General features: G+C 31.1%; 1 protein-coding gene across 2 annotated transcripts in view; it reads right to left on the minus strand.

Moving 5' to 3' along the window:
* The window catches only part of LOC129799610 (synapsin), a 57870-nt gene that overhangs the window by 35267 nt on the left and 316 nt on the right, over nt 1–22287 (minus strand). Inside the window, exons 2-5 of one of the 2 annotated variants that reach the window (XM_055843644.1) lie at nt 20536–20636; nt 18060–18263; nt 17910–17986; nt 2478–2614 (exon numbers count right to left, since the gene is read on the minus strand). Coding sequence is in view for 1 of the 2 variants with exons in the window: in XM_055843642.1 (XP_055699617.1) it covers nt 2478–2614; nt 8428–9030; nt 9096–10015 (1660 nt within the window). In the remaining variant the exon portion in view is untranslated. Of the gene's footprint in view, nt 1–2477; nt 2615–8427; nt 9031–9095; nt 10504–17909; nt 17987–18059; nt 18264–20535; nt 20637–22287 lie in introns of those variants that run through there. The other variant, XM_055843642.1, reaches the window with a different exon arrangement.

Raw genomic sequence — 22287 nt, forward strand, 5'->3', positions numbered from 1 at the left:
TTGAGTGATTTATAAATCGGATCAAAGTGATTGTGAACTGGTTTTGATCCGATAACTAATTTTTGTCCGAAAATCAATTCTATTGGTTTTCAAACTATTTTCCGGGATTTTTTGAATTGGTTCAAATCGGAAAATGATTAATGATGCAAAAGTACTTTTGAGGTATAGCAACTAAAGTCTTGAGTACTTCGCAAAACCTGGGACGCTTTTCCATTCCTTTTTCTAAATTAAATATATGATGATCAAAAGCAATTAATCACCGAAATTCCGAATTTAAGAAACTTTAAAAGATTTAAATTAAATATTCATTAACATAATTAAATATTAGCTATTCTAAATTTTGGAATTATAATTTTATTTCATCTCTTTCTTTTAACCCACTCCCCGTGCGGCCATCGGCGTCTTAGCGTCGAGACCAACCTCCAGGACAAAACGATGGAAAAGCCCCTTCTCAGGTTGTGTTTTATGTAACTTAGCATCAGCATAGTAGGGTTACCAGCCGAGGGAGTTGGGTATGCCCAGAGAGAAAGAGAGAGACCCGAGGGAAATCGAGCCATAATGGCTGTTTGATTCCCTATTACTTTGTGTATAAAATTTCACTGTAGGTGTAGATTGGCAAAGTTCACGATATAAATTGCACTTGCACTATTACATTATACGTAGATCGATGTAACAATTTGACCCACATCCTCATTGAGGCTATTTACACCGCCGAATTAGATTGGGATTGAACTGTTCCAAAATCGGATTTCGGATCATTAAGTCTCAATTTAAGGCCGCAATCTAAACGGTTTCATTGAGGTCATTTAGACTGTCGCATTAGATTCAGACTGAATTATCCCAAAATCCGATTTTGGGACAATTCAATCTCAATCCAATGCGGCGATGTAAATGGCCTCATTGCTTGCATTGGCTAACCATGCCCTGAGGGTCTCCAGGCCCAGAGATAAGGAGGAAAGTCTCTGTATCAGGTTATTCACAATCGTTGGAGCAGAAAAATTTATGAACCTTCGAAATCCAACTGTTCTAGATTTTGGTACGTATGTGTCTCTTAATTAATTAATTAATTAAAGACTAATATTCTTTCAAATAACCGGTTCATCGAAAAATTTTCTGTATTAAAAGATTTAAAACGTTCTCGCGAGTAGATATAAAATTAAAGGCAATTTATATAACCTAAACATAATAAACACATTTCAACTTAGAAAACTGGTCAAAATAAAATTTGAATTTTTTTTTGACTTCTTGAAAGGAACAGTTGTGTGTTTAGGTTTATAGTTTTAGCATGTGTAATAAAATTGATACTTATTTCTAGAATTTCACTGACCCTAATCTATTAACGGCTGAAGTCTATGTATTGACCCTTTCTTTGAATTTGTTTTCATGTAAATATCTAGTTTAAACAGTTTAACAATGTTTATTTTTGATAAATTATAGAATTAGAAGATATTAGTGATGGAATTATCGTTTTATGGATTTTTTTTTATTTAGATTTTACTGAAAAAACGTTAATAAAGGATCTTCTTCAAGTTTTACTTAAAAGAACCTAAAGTTTTCAGTGTCAAAATGAAGGATTAATTGTTTTAAATTACATATTAATACCGCATCAAATATCATATGATCATCACAAATTTTTATTGTTTAAAAGCTTAAAACGTATTCGCACCAACATTAAAATCACAGGTAATTTAACGGAATTAAGCATTAATATTCGAACTTAGTTATAGTGATAAACTAAAAGGGATTTGAAATTTTAAAATCAAAAATATTCATTAGATTGTAGGTCTCTACTCAAGATTGAAACATTGATCAACTAAAACCAATTTAAAAAATGGCTTATTGGACTAGAATTTATATTATTAACGTCTCCTACGTGTACGTAAGGTTTATCTATTACCTACAATTAATTCCTTATAAACACTAATACCGATACCATCACTTATGTCACAGCTCATTTAATATTCTATTCGAATTCAATTGATTTTTTCTCAAATGTCTATTAAAGGTTCTTGAAAATGCTCGCTACAAATTTTAAAATAATTCTCTAATTACCTAATAATTTAATAAAAAAGTCTTTTTTGGTTTCTTGACTTCGAATTGTAAACAATTTTTGCACCTCATTTCAATATTCTCGAGTTTGTAAGAAGAAAAGTTTGTCTTTCAAGAAGTTTCATCGCAGTTTACTTTTTAATTAAATTGAATAAAGATCCCGCTCACAAAATTCTAGAGATATAAATATAAAATATTTTAATTTTTGTCTGCTATAATTTTGCATTCAATTTTTAACATAAAGTTCTTCAATCTTTATATAAAACTGTAAAACTTTCAAGAAAAATGTCTATATTGAGAGATATTAAAGGAATGAAAATATAATAAATAAATTTTTGAGGTAATTGTATTTAAAGTCAAGAATATGGTTTTTGTTGATTTAATTCTAAAATACAAACAACTACAATATCTTGTACGTGAGATCTTACCGGGGGGTGGCGGAATGTTGGGTGGTCCACCGGTTGGGAGAGGCTGCGTCTGCAGTGGCGGTGGTCGAGCACCGGGAGCAGCATCCTTATTTTCTCCTCCATCTTCACACTCGGAAGATAGGTCTCCCGAGGAGAACCTGCAACGAAAAGTTTCCGTGAAGTTTATCAAGAGCCCCTTTAAACTCAAATACCATCAAATGCGTTAGAAAGTTACTGTGGGTAGTACAAGGTAGGAGTTTAGTAGAGTAGAGTAGTAAGAGGGTGAGTGTGAATTGTGTTAGGGTAAACGTGTTATCGTGAGTATTTTACATAAGGTAAATTTTTAAACGAATATTCAATTTTTCAACTATTACACCAAATTGATAAAAAAATTAGGAGTTTCAATCTCTAAAAAGAACAAAAAAGTGATCTAAATTTATGATAAGTGTTAAGTGTTTCTCATGATTTTGTGGGATTGTGTGCATGTGTGTTATAGAAATTACTTTAAAATGGGCTAGCGACGTGGTGTCACTAATTAATTTATTTGTCTAAAGCTTCTCTCACAGAAGCAAAAACAGAAAGTAAAAACGATAAAAATAAACTATGACAAATTACACGGATAGCGAATTTGTTTAGTATGATAATAAAATAATATTATTTCGGTTTTATGCGTGCAATCAGTGACTCAATAACTGAATAAACTCAATAACTCTAGTCTAAGAACAATTTGATAGCAAAATTTGACTTTTAAGGTAAAGTCGGTAAAGTTCCCTAAAGTCGGTCGGTTCTTCAACTTGGCCGGAGGAATTAGTTAACCAATTTATTTTTTTTTTAATAATTTTCTATGAAATTTTCATTCATTTGCATTATGTACAATAGCCGTACTCACTATGGCGTTGTTATCTCGTAATCTCCGTAATCTGTTATCTTGTTATAATTTTTCATTTATAAAATACATTACGAGAACATAACGAGATAACGAGATAACGATATTACAAGATAACAGCGCCATAGTGAGTACGGCTAATATAACAGACTTTATAATGTTAAACCGGTTAAACCATGTTATATCAAATCTAAGTAAATTAAATAAATGACCCCACTGGCTTGGTTGAGGTACCGGTCGACTACAGGACACTTTACCTTATAAGATTTCTTTCTGAATTATTTTACTTTAGTTTTTAAAGACTGTTTATAATTTAAAAGAGATATATAAGTGATATATTCTCTCCGTTATTTGAACTATTTAGAAAATATACCTATCAGATACATAAAAAGAACCTGTCTCATATTTATTTTTTGGATTATTTTTAATTTGTTTGTTTACTTATTTTTATTTATGTTTATTTTTTGTATTAAATAGTGAAAAGAAGGGAAAGCCCCAAGAAAAGATATGTTGCCTGGGGAAAAAGATAGTTCATAAAAGACTTAAAGTCAGTATCTCTAATCGTTTGTTTTCTAAACCGGTAACAGATATATACATTTTGAAGCTTTTCCTATAAAATTTCCTATAAGAATATAGGAAATTTACTGCTCTACAACATTTCAGAAGACTATTTTCCTCTATCTCGAAAGAAATGTGATTTTCGAATCATTTTCTAAAAGTCGATTTTGTGGAGATTCTCAAAATTGCTGGGGCCAATTTTGTCAGTCTTTGGATAATTTGTGACGTTTTACTCTCGCAAACGTTAAAAATATCAAATAGACATATTTTTTATAGGAAATTTATTCCTCTACAACTTTGTCGCAGATAATTTTTCTCTATCTTAACGAGAAATGTGCTTAAATTGAACTAATCAGTATTGATATTTTCTGTAAGCCAAATATTCCGAAAATAGGGCTCAAAATTTCATTATTTTTTATTTTTCATAATCCTTCCTCGAATCCCTTGAAACTTTGTAAGTTTAAGAAAGTTCATGAAGGCTATCTAATATAAAATTTCAAGCCTCAGTCTCTTTTATTGTAGAAAATAGTGAATATTGAAATTTTCGTTTTGACAAATTTTGCCCCAGGCTCCCCTACGTTGAGCCGTCTCTCGGATTAAGTCGTAATAATTGTGTCTAGGAAAATATTTTCGAGGATCAGCTTGAATGTATTCAAGCATTTGTAATCGATTTTTAGAAGATTTATAATAAGAATTTTGGTATCAATTGCTCATAGGATTTCAAAGTATTTAAGGTAGTAAATATTTGCAAGAAGGCTTTAAGAATGCACTAGGTATTCTCATCTTGCTTGAATATTTCTACAAGATAATGTGAAGAATAAAATGCTTCTTGGACAGTTACTGGGGTTCAGCAATATGAAATATAATATTAGTAACTTTATTTAAACAATAGGGTTTTTGTAATTATGCATTTAACTTTTAACTATTCCAGGAGAGGAATTCTGTAAATTTTGTGGCAGTGTTACACGTGAGTTTGAAACCTGGTAATGCCAATAGAGCTTTTTCTCATATCACACGAGTTCAAAACACAATTTATGGAGTTTTTAATGAAATCCCTTTACTTAATGATTTTATGAAAATACAGTTCGTCTTGCTTGATTTGGTTAATAAAATCCATTGTCATATGGATTGGTAAAAATCTCAAAAATGTGACTTCTGACAATGCCACGTGAGTTGAAATGGCAATGTCACGGCTACAAGATCACGTTTTCGAAAAAGCTCTCCTGAGATTCGAACACGTTTTGCCATGGCAATGCCAGAAGGTTACAGATACAGAATCATCCTATACAGGACCAATTTATTGGTTTTCGATGAGAACATGTACATTATTGATTGTAGTTCAATAAAATTATTGTATTCAATCATGACAGAATCCATTTATGTTTGACATTGCGAAGCCCAGTCATTTATGGATTACTATAAGGTTAATTATAACTCAAAGCAATAAAATAATAAAATTAATATAAATTGTGAAAAGAACGTTTAACACGGCAAAGGACTATAGAGCCAGAGATGAAACATTTCCGTCGTTTGGCATTAGACCCTGTAGCGGAATTCTGTAATTTTCGTTACATTGTCACACGTGAGTTCGAAACCTGGCAATGCCAATCGAGCTTTTTTTGTCATATCATATGAGTTCGAAAATGCAATTCATTGATTTTTAATGAAATCCCTTTACTTAAAGATTTTATGAAAATACAGTACGTCTTGGTTGATTTGTTTAACAAAATTCATTGTCATTTGAAAAGCCAGAAATATCAAATATGTGATTTCTGACAATGCCACGTCAGCTGAAATGGCAATGTTACGGCTATAGGATCGCATTTTTCGAAAAATCTCTCCTAAGATTCGAATCCAATTTGTCATATGGAATTCCCCTCCTGGTTACCAAAAATAAGACGACGGCGGACGCATAGTAGGGGGGTTAACGGAAAGACATATGTTGAGAAATAAATATAATACTATATAATACTTAGTAACTTTAGTAATTGCTGCAAGTAATAATTCTACCTAGGGTGCTTATACAAAAAAGACTGGGTTTAGTACAGTACAGTTAGTATCTGGTTCAGTCATCTAATGATGGAAGAGCATATCATCTGTATTCATAAGGCCCCATTTCTGGACTTATGGAAACTTTTTAGTACATCATATTAATTAATTATTGTTAAACTACAAATAAAAAGAGTTTTTATATCAATAAATTGAACTTTACTTTTACATAATTGGTATTGGTACTCAAGTAGTAATACAGCCTTGATCGGATTCTTTGAATAATCAAGAAGAAAAAATTAGTCTTTTGGGTAAGGTTAGCCTTACAGGCAAATTTAGTGTATGTGGGCTTCTGATAATCCTAACCTTGGGCCAAATGCACTTTGTTTGCCTGAGTCACAATTCTGACACTGTTGTTTGACGATTTTCTTTACGTTATTAAAATTATGACCCAGGTTAGAATACTACTTTTGTCTTTCACAAAAAGGCTTTTACCGGCTTTTACTGTGAGCAATAAAAAAAGGTAATGGTAAGGCATTTTGTTTTACAGAGACCAGTAAGATTATACAACTAAAATGTTTAAAATTGCATTGCAGCATTGGTCAAAAAGTTTTACCGAGAAAAAACTGAAAATAACATGTAATGAATCTGCTATGGATTTAACCAGGAGCGGAAAATTTGCGGATTTTTTTCGTGCAACTTCAACTTAAAATATAACGAAAGAATCGAAAATCCAAATTGGTTAGGGTCGACTGAACACCTCTTCGGCAGGGAACCCCTGTCAAAATGTTGAAATGTATTTAATGTATTAAATAAAATTAAGTAATATAGCGTTTTTTCATTAATCTACGTTTTTGAATAAGGATAAGTGTTCAAATTTGGTATAGATTAGGGTGTCAATAGGTCCTGACACGAGTTTTTAAAGTGTCAATAGGTGTTCTTTTCACCCTACAAGTGATTCTTTATTATATCAGACATAAACTATGGCAAGCAAATCTTGCTTTTAACATTTTGATCAGTATTTTAGTAAATTTGGTCAGTTAAAATCGTATTTGGAAATATTAACAGTTCCCTATTAAAAAAAATAAAATGAATGTGAAATATTATTGGAAAGGGATATTTAAGATATTTATAATTATTTAGATATTTCAGGCAAAAAATCATTAAAATTTTCGAACAAGTTTGTATTAATAACTTAATAAGTAGTACACTGAGAAAAAACGGGGATGCGATTAACTTTTTTCTTCATAACTTTAACACTCTTTAGGTGTAAAAATATATCAACATTTTTTATTGTTAATTTTACATCTCTTTAAGGGTAGAAATAACATGAAAAAGGGTAACTTTAACCCCTAATACACCTAAAAAGGGTAATATTTACACCGATTTCGGATCAATACTGCAGGGTAAAATTAACATTTCTGGAATGTTATTTTAACTTTTTCGGATTTCTCTCAGTAGGGACTTTTTCGCCTATTCCTAAATAAAGCTGGTTCTTACAATTATTTTATTTAGATCAATTATTTTGTCTATCTAAATTACATCATGATAAAACCCAGCTATACGCGAAAAAATCGTATAACAACACTGACTGAGAGAAATCCGAAAAAAATTAAAATAACATTCCAGAAATGTTAATTTTACCCTGCAGTATTGATCTAAAATCGGTGTAAATATTACCCTTTTTAGGTGTATTGGGGGTTAAAGTTACCCTTTTTCATGTTAATTTTACCCCTAAAGAGGTGTAAAATTAACATTAAAAAATGTTGATATATTTTTACACCTAAAAAGTGTTAAAGTTAGGAGGAAAAAAAGTTAATCGCACCCTCTTTTTTTCTCAGTGAATGTAGCCCCAGAGCTCAAAGTAGTCCCAACTCCCCCTAGGATATTTTTTTGATCACTTAGAATTTTCTTCTATTTTCAATATGTTTTATTATTCTGATCCAAGATGTTTTTCGAAAACATTTTCAGTCTTTTCAGTTGTTACAATTTTATCTGGATTTATCACTCATTATTTAATAGTTTATTGTTGTAAATGTTAATACTTTTGCATGGTTAATCAGCATGTTTAAGTAATTAAATTCATTTTACTGCTGGAAATATTAATTTTTGTTGATTTATTAATTTTATTTTCGCAATCCAGTGCTATGAATTACTGTCAAAAATTTTCATATAAATTGATTGATTGATTTGATTGATTTGTTTATTATCATCTCTGTTTTTTGTCCCACCCCCCATGCGGCCATCGCCGTCTTAGCGTCGATTCCAACCTCCGGGATGAAAACGATGGAAAATCCCTTCATTGGTTGTATATTTTGAGACCATACATAAGCACGTAGGTCACACTAAATGGGAAAATGGGTATGCTCACAGAGAGAAGTTAAAGAAAACCTAGCCATAAAGGCTGTTTGGCTTCTTGCATAGCACATAAAAGTTTATTTAATGGTATAATTATTATTTAATTATATAAATTTCATATAAATTGTAATGATAAAAGAATTTAAATTAAATTTTAATTTTTTTTTATGAATTACGTACTCGCACAATTGACTAAAATCCTCAATGGGTTCCTGCTTGATGAAAATATCACTGTAATCAGCAGAATATTCGTAAGGAGTTCTTTCCTGTTTCTTCTTTAAATACAGCAGAAAATTTGATACTTGTCGCAATGATGGAAGCTTAAGCACAGGATTGCGACAGAGAAAACTCAAAATCTCCTTTGGTCTGCGCACATGATTCCGATAGAGCATTTCGATTTCATCCTTTACTAGGGGAGTTATCCCAATTCCGTGAGCTTCATTGGCATCATGAGTATGATCACTGTCTGTCCTGAACAAGTGAACTTGCGGAGAATTGGCTTCGTAGAGCAGATGAACTTCCTGGGCACATTGAATTCCCCGGCGTTTGGCTAAGTTACAGCGAAAGTATTTTTTAATGCCCTCAGAAGTGTGATTTTTAAACCGATAGCTCCAACAAGCCTCAACTTTAAGGGCTCTCTCTGCAATTTCTGCGTTTGGGAAAATTCTTTCCCTGCGCCAATTTTTCTGGGAGATATTTCGTGGTTTTGCTTTTTGCTCAAAAACTACCGGTTCAGGCTCGAGAAATGCTTCACCAAAGTGACTAGCGTTGAATTGAACAAATCTGGAATTTAGGTTGAAATTATTGTATTTTTGTCATTTGAGATTGGGAAAAAAAGAATTTATTACTCTTGAAAAGACGCTGAAGATGATGAGTCTGATAATTCTATTTTGATTGTCTCTTGATCAACAGAAACGACTTCTGGTGATGAGAGAGGCTCTTCCTTTGGGACGGGATGTGAAGTACTAGGAACATTGTATAATGCCTGAGAATTGTTGGAACTCATGTATTCCTCTACAATACTATTGTGAGTATGTTCGTTTTCTGTTCGAAACAGGTGGACACGACTTGATTCTCTCTCATAACCCAGGTAAATCTCTTGGGCACATTGTTTTCCACGTGTCCTGGTCAAATTGCAGCGGAAGTAGTTTTTAACGCCATCCAAAGTACTATTGCTGAATCGATATCCCCAGCAACCTTCTTGCTTGATGAAATCCAGGGCATCCTGTTCACAGGCAAATGTCGCTTCTTTCCTCCAGTTCCTTTGAGTCCTTCTCATCTTCAAAGGGGGTTCATTTTCATAATAATCTTGAGTTTCCCTGGGTTCATCTTTAACGTGAACATCTAGTTCGGGTTCTTCAAAAGGCTCTTCGAGATGTTCAGTCTTAACAATTGTAAGATTGGCCATATTTGAAGTACTGGCCATTTCATTTTTTGGCATAAATACTTGAGGTGCAATTAGTGGTGGAACTCTGTAAATTGGCTCAAAACGCCTGGACAAATTATGCGTATGCTCACAGTTTGTCCTATACAAGTGAACTTGGTGGGAGGTATTTTCAAACATCAGATGAAGCTCTTGAGCACATTTCCTCTTCCTCCTTTTGCCATATTTGCACTCATAGTATTTTTTTACACCCTCATAGGTATGATTCTTGAAGCGATAGGACCAACAACCCTCATCAAGGATTGCTTTCATAGCTTCAGATTCATTGGGAAATGTCTTTTCTTTAACCCAATCCTTGTAGGAACGTTTCTTCCTACTATTCATAATTAATATAGATTTTGCGCAAAATTTTTTTTACTAGTTAAACTTTCAAAAATACCGCTTGAAAACTGCACAATCCACAGTGGTATTACACATTAATGAGAAACTCTCTCAGTAGTGTACCTATATATCAAATGCGAAGTGTGGGGTTTTGTTCTATCTCACTAAATACTGACACTCAACAGTATTTGTATTTGGGCACAAATACTGAAAACTGAATCTTCTTCAAAAGCAGAATGACTGCCAAATCTCACAAATATTTAATTTGATGTAATAAAGCACAGTCTTTTACACTATATATTCCATATATTCAATAGATTAGCATTATCACTCATATTCATTCACTTAATGCACCACAGCAGATTTCATATCCCAGGTGTTTCACCTCTGAAAGTATCCGCAAAACTGAGAATACAGCCGTTCGTTGAACAGTATACTTATTAAACCGACAGAGTCGAACTGGGGCTAAATCACTGGAAACTAATACAACTTTTGACAAAGAAAACAACTGTACTGAAAATCATGAAATGTACATTCTCCTCAATTCATACTTGAACATCGGTATAAATGGTATAAATGAAAAAAAAATATCCAGTTTATGCTCTAACAACCCCCTACGGCCCTGTTTACTATCTGATGCCGCACAAATACTGCTGAAACTGGTTTTTTATTAGTCACACGGTCGATTTCATCTACAGCGCATTACTTGGTCGTACTGCTAACTCGTGTACCATCGTCCCCATTCGTATCTCTGTTGTTATGGCAACACACAGTACCGACCATTCAGTTTTGTGCTGCATACAAATTGGTCTTTAGCATTACAGTTCCGTGAAAAAAGTCACTGACTGCTTTAGTAGCATAAAACCCAACTCACTTTCATTTCATAAATCAATACTGAGTTTATGTAGATATAAAACACATATATATAGCGGTATAATAAAATAAGTACGGTGGATTCTCCCTTTTCGTCAGTACTTACTTCTCGCAACTTCAAAATTTATTATATAAAAAATATTTTTTCTTGTGAATAAGCCCAAAGTTAGAAATATCGCTATTGATATAAAGTTCAATAAGAGAACAGTACCTTATTTAATTTCAATAGCAACAAAAGATATTTGGTCAGTAGAAAAATTTTATTGTTTCAACTCCACAGAGAAAGTAATACATTGTCATCACGCAATTTCCACAATCAAAATTAATAAAACAAATATATTTTAGAGAAACCAACATTACCGATAATCAATTTCTATCACAATTTAATTGATATTATTTCTACATAATTTTTGGACAATGTTAGTGGCAAACTATAAATAGTTTTAATTTGATACTGAACCCGAAAAATACCATAGGCAAATAATTTCGCTAAAAGCTTGAACTCGTGAACAACTTTATTTATTGAAACGAATTAATACTCAATTTACTTTTATGATTATTAAATATTTTATTGGTATTTTACTGCTCGTAATCCATTTAGAAAGCAGTATTAATAATTCCTTGATTTTTGTACCCCCCAAAATTTCCATCTCTCACCCATTGGGATCACTTTTCAGGCAGTTTAGCCATATGTTCGTCTGATCCATATAACTTTCATCAAATCTAGACACTAAACGGTTAGATATAGCAGTTTAGAATTTTCAGAGGACTCTTTTTAAATCAACTCAAGGATTATGATTTCCCAAGAAACATTTTCTTCTGCATATTGTCTTATACAATTATCGCAGTAAGGCATTATATAACCAAAATTCTTATATTCCGCTTATAGCGTTCTTGTTTCGGTTTCTGTGACTACTAAAAGTGGGATGGTAGACTATTATGGGGCTTAAGAGTTTCTAAAGGAATTTCAAAATAAAATTTTCATTTTAAGTGTGTTGAAGGTAGATGAAAAGCCTTGTCAACCATATCAAAGTCTGACCTTTATAAGGCAGGTATTTTGCTTTTTAGGTATAGTGCCCGCTCTCTAATTCGGATCGGTGTAATCCGGAAGAGTTATCGACGGTTACATTTAAAATAATTTTGAGGTCATGTATGCATGTGTGTTCAGCAATGAAAATAAATAACCCTGTGATATTTTTACTTAAATAGCATAGAATTCTCTAATTAGGGGAGACTGGGGCAAAATTTGTCAAAACGAAAATTTCAATATTCACTATTTTCTAAAATAAAAGAGACTGAGGCTTGAAATTTTTATTATGATATCCTTCATGAACCTTCTTAAACTTACAAAGTTTCAAGGAATTCGGGAAGGAGTATGTAAAATAAAAAAAATAAATAATGAAATTTTGAGCCCTATTTTTGGAATATTTGGCTTACAGAAAATATCAATACTGATTAGCTCAATTTAAGCATATTTCTCGTTAAGATAGAGAAAAATTATTTTCGACAAAGTTGTAGAGAAATAAATTTCGTATAAAATATGTTTATTTGATATTTTTAACGTTTGCGAGAGTAAAACTGACAAAATTTGCCCCAGTAATTATGTGAATATCCACAAAAACGACTTTTAGAAAATGATTCGAAAATTACATTTCTTCGAGATAGAGGAAAATAGTTCTCTGCAATGTTGTAGAGCAGTAAATTTCCTATAAGAATAAGCTCATTATAAAACGTTTAAGTTTTCTCAGTTTTGCCCCAGTCTCCCTATGTGTTTTTAATTTTCTTTAAAACTTTTATTCAAATTTAAAAAAAAAGACTTGTATTATCTGTATTTACGAGTCGTTGAATAAATTCAAAAAATCCGAATAACGAAGCGGGCACTGTATTAGGGGGAAGTGGGGCAACTGTGTATTAACGCAGCTATGAAAATGGATTTTTTCTCTTATTTACAAATCGCTCCTTGGAAATTACAAGGGGCCAACTCACTTTTTGGCGATTTTGAGATTTTAATGCACTCAGACAGAGAATTTAATAAAATTTCAGATGATATGAATCATTAAATTTCGTAGTTACATAAGTTTTTCAAAATTTTACTCTTTATGATTGCTTGCGCGGTTTTGCTTGAAGTCAAGGGGCAAAAATAGATTTATCGTTCAAATTTTTGTGAAACAATTGACTAACTCAAGCAAGTTTCATGAAAATTTGCGCATCATTTAGAATGACAAAGAGCTAACTCATAAAAAAGCATATTTTGAAAGGTAAAATTATGTATGTTTCGATGTTTATAATAATGCTCATACAAGTAGAAAAAAATTAAATTGTTTTTATTAACATACTTAATTGAGATAATTATTTATACAAAGTTTAATCTTTCATGCTGTCTCCTGAAAAATGGCTTAGATTGAGTTGGCCCCTTATAATTTCCAAGGAGCGAAATGTTTGAGCTGTATCATGATGTAATTTAGCTTCGCAATTGATTTGTTGAGCTAAATTATATCATAATAATGTCCAGTTTTATTTGCAAGTGTCAGAAAAAAACTCAGTTTCAAAGCTGCCCCAATTCACAGGTACCCTCATTTGTCTGTAAGGGGTTATGTGGGACACAAAATATATGCATTTTTTTTTAATATATTTTTTCAACATAATAAAAATATATTTAATTAGTGTTTTTAAGCATATAGGGGAAATGCTCATAATTTTGTCCAGTTTCTTATTTTGGACACTTTGAGGATAACATTGGACACTAAAAATAAATTGATTAAAATGATGGATTTTTATTCCAATATTTGATGAATAATGAATTCTATCTAAATATTTGTTCTTTTTGGAAGATTTTAACACTAAATACGTTAAAATTTGAATATTATTTGAGTTGAAATTGCTTTGTTGAAAATTCAGTGTGAGCAATTGCTTACGAGAAATATGACAGAACTTCGTGGCTTACTTCAGTCTTATTTAGTTTTGGTGAAGTACTAATAAAGTTTGTTCGCTGTTTTTGAGTGATATTATTGAATATTCATTGAATATTGTGTTGATTCACGTTACTGATGATTTGTACATTTGACCTGAAGTGAGATTTGCCTTGTGAATTAGATTTTTCTTGAGAAAAATGGGAAATTTTTTAAGACATTCACCAGTGAGGTGATGATTCTTATTTTGGACAGGTGTTTTTCTCACGAAATTTCGTGAAGTTTTAGCTTTTGTGATGACTAGGTTGGACAAATGCCTGGAGAAATAAAGGAGCATCATCTCTACGAAAGAGATGCAGTGAAAAATGCCTTGAAAGGCTCCCGGAAAGGGCAGGGAATGAGCGAATCCGCACGTACTTGGAGTACCGAAGTCAACTCACTTTAATGAATGATATGGAAAGTTTCTGGGCTTCTTGTGACATTTCACGTTTCCCTTACATGACCGGGAAGAGGACTTGGTAAGATTGGTTCATAAAATGAAGAACAATGGGCATCCTGTTGAGGCGGATTATCTGTCCAAATTTACAGCCAAGTTGTAAAAATTAATAACCAAGTTGTCCAAAATAAGAGTCAAATTCACCTCTACATATCAATTCATTTTTAAACGTATTAAAACTAATTTTAGTAAAAATGAGATAATAAATAGCTTGCCAAGTTTCTAAAAAATCCTTCTGAAAAGAGAGTAACAAAAAAAGTCAATTAGTATTGAAAATATCGCACTTCAAACTTAGGATATCGATGCTTATATGCAGACTGTCCAAAATTATGAGCACTTCCCCTAAAGGTAAATCATTTCAACTATATTTTTTAATTTTTTTTTAATTTTAAAATTTAACCGTAGGGTCCTGATTTTTGGAGAAGATTAAAAAAAAAAAACTTATTTCGCGGTGGATAAAATTACTTAAGAGTAAATTCGTCTGAATGGGCACTCAATGGGTCACGTGGTAGAGCACTCGCTCTATGATGCAAGTGTCCCGGGTTCGAATCCCCTTTAGGTCACCAGGAATTTTTCTGGCGTTAAAGGTGTTCGGATTGCATCCAGTGAGCTTCACTGCACTTGATTCCACGGGCATGGGACTGACAACCTCATCCCGTACAAGAGAAAATAATAATGCATGTCTAGAAATCCCCTTGCGGGAAGGCCTTCTTCCTACATGAAATGTTGTGCCAGCATTATTATTATTATTATTAAATTCGTCTGAAGTAGAAAAACTGAATATTTTCTGTTAGCAGATGAGTTAAATTCGTATTTAAGCGGTAGATTTTTTGTTATTTTGATCTCACCATTTTTTACAAGACAAAAAATTGTATTCTTTTTGTATACAATTTTCTCAAAAATCTAAATTTGATTAGTATTAAAAATGTATCGCTCAAGTACGAGTTTAACTCAATAGCTAATTGCGATATTCATGCAATTCTTCTTTTTAAATTTTTGGATATGTTTTAGAAGTTGCCTAGGCGGATGTTTCGGTCATAAACGAAAATACCGGTAAATTATTCTTACAAAATAATTCATAATAATAGTTTTTCAAAATCAAAGAATGTATATTCTGTAGAGAGTGTATTTCTCAATAAAATGTGGTCATGTTTGGACTCCTTGAGAGACCTTCTTGAAGGGCTTGGAATTTATGATAAGTCTTAAAAGGTTGTAATAGATTTATGAACAGGACACGAACCAGTTGAACCGATAACTAACTTTTACCCGAAATACAATTGTATTAGTCCTAAACTAATTTGTACGACCTTTCCAGTGATTTACAAAAATCGATTTAAGTCGGTTATGAACCGGTAAACTTAAAAACTAATTTAGCTTATAAATCGCACGTTTTAGGGACTTTACTAATATAGATAAGTGATATGAAGTTAGTTGTGATTGATAGGGGAGAGACGGCATGTTTGAGACACTTGTTTTTTGTTTTGGTTTCAAGAAATTATTTCCAAAACTTGGAAAATTATATTGAAATTTTGTATAGGGCTTTGTATACTCACTAGAATAGACTTCATTAAAATAATTCGATTAGTGTTTTTGTCATATTTATTTAAATAATCAAAGAGCAATCTATCGTATCTCAATCATGCCGGCTCTACCCTATAGTATGTAACGAGTTTAAGTACTTCGCAACACAAATCCTTTAAAACCCTTTTTTTGTAAGCATCAAATATTTTTATTTACTAAAAGAGTCACAGAAATATAAATGATATGATATTTAAAAATATAAGACATTTAAAATTATTAAAGATCATCCCCTCACATAAGACATCAAATTAAATTTAATATTAAAAAAAAAATATTATTTTATATAAAAATATAAAAATATAATGTATATTTTTATACACTGAGAAAAATAAGGGGATGCGATTAACTTTTTTTTCCTCGTAACTTTAACACTTTTTAGGTGTAAAAATATATCAACATTTTTTAATGTTAATTTTACACCTTTTAAGGGTGAAATCAACATGAAAGAAGCGTAACTTTAACCCATAATACACCTAAAAAACATAAGATTTACACCGATTTCGGATCAATTCTGCAGGGTAAAATAACATTTCTGGAATGTTATTTTAACTTTTTCGGATTTCTCTCAGTGTATGACCACATTCAGAAATTTTATTTTGGGTTGAGTCTCAAGAATCACACCCATTAAAATAGGAACCACACAAAATTTTTAAAAGAAAAAACTTTTGATTGTGGAGGTTCACAACAAATATAAAATCGTAAAACTTTGAAATATTTTCTTTATTAAGAATAATTTTATTATTATTATTAATATTAATTATTATAAAAAGATACCGCAAAAATTAATGAAATACTAGTTTTTAAAAAAATTCTTTTACTGACCAAATTTCTATTTTATACTGAACAAATTTAATTACACCGTTGATGCGTTTGACTGTACCGCCCTTGTGGCACGTGGGCTTTAATGAAAATCTATAATTTAAGGATATTCTTCATCGATTGAACGTGATAGATCGGATCGATAAAATAGATCCCTAAGTGCTAGAATTAAAAAAAGCTTAAGAATATCAGGGGCACAAAGTCATCCCCGGTGACCAAAGTCACCCACGTCTACGGTACATATCAAACATTTCACTATTGTTTTCAATAAAATATATTTTAGAATTTAAGTATGTAACGATTGCGAAAAGTAGTAAAACCCACCTTAATATTTAAGAAATTAAACTGATAATGTAAATTAAGATCAACGAAATTTTAATTTTGTCAATTAAAGAGAATTTAAGCGAAATGATCACCTTAAAAATTAATATGACAATTTTATGGACATTATTAAATAAATTTTCATTAATGGTTTTGAGTGAATTTTTAAAGCATTACGGATTTTGGAATAATTACTGCAACAAGCTACCTAATTAGTAATTTTAAGAGTACATGCAAAATACAAAAATTATTACGAATTCGTCAGATTGTAACCAATGCCTCAAATAAAAAAAATATTCATGCATGATACGAAAAGAGGATTAATTGTAAAGAGAACCGAAATGTGCAATGTAATCGAAAATTAAAATAGGATAAATAATTTATTTACTTCGTCAACGTTTTAATAGCTTCACTGTGATCCGGGAAGTCATGAAAATAAATATTCAAACATTATTTTTTTGTGATTGATATAAACATTCTATAAAACAGCCTCATAAAGCATATTAAAAGTTGAGTAATAGGAAATTTCTGAAGCATTCATCAATATTTTGGTCTTTTTTAGATAAATTGTTTAGAAATTAATTTCCGAAATTATTAGGGGTCAAAAAAAAATTGAGAAATCAGTGCTGAAAATATCATAACAATTGTGAGAATTTAAAGAAAGATTGTCTTTCTTAATTTTTCACAAGTTCCCTAATTAATTCACACTTTAAACTTAAACATCCAATACAGAGAGATCACTTTGAGTGACAAATAATTTAGAAGCACAAAAGAACGTTGTTTAAATAAAAAAAATCTTTTTTTTAAACTTTGTTTTCAAGGATATTTTTGGTTATGTAAAACACTCATTAAATATTTTTCATTTATAGATCAAGAATACATCTAAAATGAAACTTACCTTCTTTTCAGGTAGTTGACATTGGAAGTGAAGCTATTTCGAAAGCTTGAAAAATTCAGGGTGCCGGTTTTTTGTTCCTGAAATGGCAATTTTTAAATAAATGTTAATATTTTTGGTTTATTGTTTTCAATTTAAAAATTAATTTATTACCTGTGGCGGGGCGCAAATTCGCCCACACCCAACTGCAGCAATAGCACTAATATTGAATTAAGCAAAACTAAGTGGATAATTTGGTTTTGTCCAAATTAGAAGTCTGTCTCAGTTGTAATGACTACTTCACAGTCAATTCGAAGTTTCTATTAAATTAAAACCTTAAGAAGGTTGAAGACGTTTTTGGAAAAGGGATTTTAATTTCTGAAATATAAATAAAGAAAAAAATTTCATTAAAAAACTTATAAGTGTATTAGAAAACGTTCATGAATGCTTAAAAAGTGTTTTATTTAATTTGAAGGAAAATGTAGCTTCGGACGACTTAAGCTTTGAACAACTCAGTTTTTTCAATACGTTTTTAATAAATTTTCCCCATTATAATATTACATTATAATTTGTTAGTCCAATGCCTGAAATCTCCCAAAAACTATAGGTCAAATTCATTAAGAACATAGATAAAAAATAATTTAAAATAAATATTATTACAAATTAAATATTATTAAGTAATATTTGTGATATACTTTTAGATGCAGAAGTTTTACAATGCCTTTTCTTTTCGATCAATTCTTTAATTAAATAATTAAGTTTGAAAATATTTCTAAAACACTTCCGATAGATGGAAAAATTTACAATAAAAGTAATTGTATCTGTCAAAGTTCACGTGATCTCATCGATTTATTATATAGTATGACTTGTTCCGTCAAAATTAAATTTTTAACCATTTTCTCGTAAGAATTATAATAATTATCGACCAAAAAAAAAATTTTGAAGATTGTGAGAATATGTTTAAAAACTTTGCAGGGGTATGGTCTATTCTTGAAAGTACAGAATTATCATTAGATTAACACGGAGAGAGTTGTTAGCTTTAAAAAATTAAAAATATTGTAATGTGTTCAATTAAATATTGAAGATTTAATAAAATTATATTTAAATTTCAGAGCCATAGTACTTGAAAAATTTGTGACCTAAATAATGAGCATAATTCACCTATCTTAAAAGGTTACGTACGTGGGTTTTGCGATTCCCAAAAAAAAAATTTTTATATTGCAGAATATTGCAAGAATCCTTGAAGTTTCAAGTTTTTTTTAAAAGAAATGTAGAAAGTAGAACGTTTAAAGTGAAAACGCTGAAAAAGATAGATAAGTTTCTCAACGATGAACTGGCGCAATTGAACTCAGAGGGTTATCTCCGGTGATTGTCAGTGAAAAAAGTTAGTCACCCTAAGATGAAAACACTTTTTTGGTTTTGCCCAGAGCTTTCGATCCTGATGGGGATCTTCTTTAGTGGTCAACTAAATTGTGTTTCCAGAGTCTTTCTTAGGGATCGTGTGGCTCATGTGGTTCCAGATCATCATCAGCAGGATGTCAGTGTGGGACGATCTTTCCTTTTGGAGAACTTTTCTCACGATTTTTGAACTTTTTCGGTGGTTTTTATGCGAAAACTAACTTTTTGTAATTTTGTTGATCACTGAAGAAGATCCCCATCAGGATCGAAAGCTCTGGGCAAAGCCAAAAAACCTTTTTCATCTTAGGGTGACTAACCTTTTTAACTGATAATAATCGGAGATATCCCTCTGAAATGATAGATAAGATTTCTCGAAATGTAATTAACCGATTCCATTGAAATTTACAGACTTGTTCTAGGGAGTGTTCAGAATTAAACTACCCGCTTTATTTTTCGGATAATTTAGAGATAAAATGATTGATGTACGCTGTGTTATTTTGATTAAATTTTGAATTTTTTCAACGTTTCGAAAACAAATACAACAATCAAATAACTTTATTAATAAATTCTTTAGTAGGATTAGAATAGAAATTTTAAGAAAATTTGACGTAAAAGACATTACTAGACAATTATTTGCTTTTATAATCCATTTGTCAAACAAAAACATCACAGATTACATTTTCACTATTAAACTACATTTTAAATAAAACAGTCAAGATATCATCCAAATAATTCCGATCTGAATAACAGAGCGGACACTGTACCTACTTGAAAAAGATTATTTTCCTTGGTCACAAGGAGGAAATGGAGAAGGAAATTATGGTTTGTGCAAGTAAATCTCCCAATAATCTAAATTTTACTTTTTCAAAATTCGTCTGTTCAATTTTCATTATTTAATAATAGAAAATATTATATTTGTTTTTTTTTATTTTAGGTAAATTTAGTCTAAGTAATTTTGTTGATCGTAAAATATGTTTTTGCAAAAGGGTCTCCGAAAATTAGATCCATATGGGTGAATCTTTAAATAAAAAGTTAAGAAAATATTATTTTTTTTTTCTAATGTTGAAAAAATATTCTACAGAAAATATGCTTTTATAGTCCTCAAGACCCGTAACCCATTAGATGAAAAAAGAAAAAAAATCCAGTAAAATTTATATATCACTGTTATCTCTAATGACAAATTATTTCAATTAATAAAGCGAACAGATTTGTGATAATTTTTCAAGTTTTTTTGTTTAAAATTCCAACTTACCACTTTAAAAATTAACTGCTAAAAACTCAGAATTTTACTGAGTCAACGGAAGAGTTTACTAAACGGTTAAACAAACAACTTGTTGCCAGACGTCCCCAATTCTGTGAAAGTAATTAAGAGAGAAAGTACTTTAAAATTAAATCTAGATGCTTATAATAAATTCAGCGATTTAAAGCTAAGTTGTTGAAAAGTTCATAATAATTGTAGTTTTAATTAAGCTTCTTTTCGTCATAGTTTAGCTTGAAATTGTCCCATTTTAGTTCAAATTTACTTCCTGTCGATTACAGAAAAACAATTTTTTACGAGGCGCTACTACATCGTAAAATGAAAATGAAAGGAAACAGAGCTTGATGGTGCTAAATATTAATACACTGAATTTACCATGAAAGGAAACTTTATTCCTCTCAATTCTTTCCTTATGCATATAAAGTGATGATGATTTACAAAACTGAGAGTGAGATGGTAAAAAAAACTGTTTTATAGGCCCTTGGAGGAAAATTAAATTATGTGGCGAGACATTTTTGATTCTATCGAATAAGCTTCAGTTGATAATATTTAGGAAGGGCTTGCTTTAGCAGAATGGTGCATGTGGAAGTAATTATTCACCATTGTTGTTTACGACAAGTAAATGAGACAGAAAGTCTATTGGAATTGTTTTAAAAGGGTAAATGTGACTAAGCAAAATATTATATGCTATAGTCGAAATCTAGGATATACAGAATGTATTAGACGGTATAATCCTTAAATATCTACTGAAGCGATGGAGATAGCTGAGGATAAGTATTTTTCCACATAAGAGGAAAATTAAATAAAAATGGTTATCAGTCTTCGTTCAATTCTTTCACGTTTGCTTTGGAAATTGGGTTAAGCAATATATAATATATTAAATCAGGTGCAAGCTGCAAGAAAATTCAACATTTACGAAGTAATATCTTCAATTTCGATCATATATATATTTTTAAATTGAATTTTCCGTCAATATTATCATTCTGTGATTTTTCCGAAACCTGTCACAATTTATTATATTCCCATGATGTCCTTTATACGATTCAAAGGCATCGAACATATTTCCATATATATAGCAAAGTAGAATCACAATTCATCTCTTTTTCATTACTTTTAGAGCTTTTTGCTACATATATGTTGAGCTTTTGATACTTTATACTACTCTCCCACTCAGGGAGATGCTCTCTTTTCGAGGGTCAAAGTCCTCTCTCCTTCGTTAACATGCCCCCTTTGCCTATATTTATATATACACAGATTTCGTCAACTTTATAAAATGTATAACCTTTTGAGAAATTCTTTTGCTTCAGGTGCTCTTTTGTGTTCCACCCCTCAATGTAAAATAAATAGTTTGAGGAGTTTTATCATCAAATAAGCTCCCTTCCTATATCTATTATGCTAGACTATAGGATTTTCTTTAAGGTTGAATTTCAGGGTTCACTGGTAAGATTAGTTTCTATGTTTTAGGGATGATTAATGATTAAAGGAAAATCAATAGAAAATAAATTAGCCAATTCTCATGGCACGTCATTTTCAGCACGAACTTGTGCCACAACTTTTTAGCAAAATAAGGCAGAAAGTACCACAAGAAAGTAATTGAAATAATTGGAACGCACGTTGCATAACACAATCTTATATGGATATATAGTTTGGGGGTATCCTCCATGGCTGTAAAATTTCTCACACATCTTCCTGATAAAACGTTAATTGAAATTAATTCTATCTGCCACTCAATCACGTCTTTTCACA

This window comes from Phlebotomus papatasi, chromosome 1 (genome assembly GCF_024763615.1).
Source record: "Phlebotomus papatasi isolate M1 chromosome 1, Ppap_2.1, whole genome shotgun sequence".
Classification (NCBI taxonomy): Eukaryota; Metazoa; Arthropoda; class Insecta; order Diptera; family Psychodidae; genus Phlebotomus; species Phlebotomus papatasi.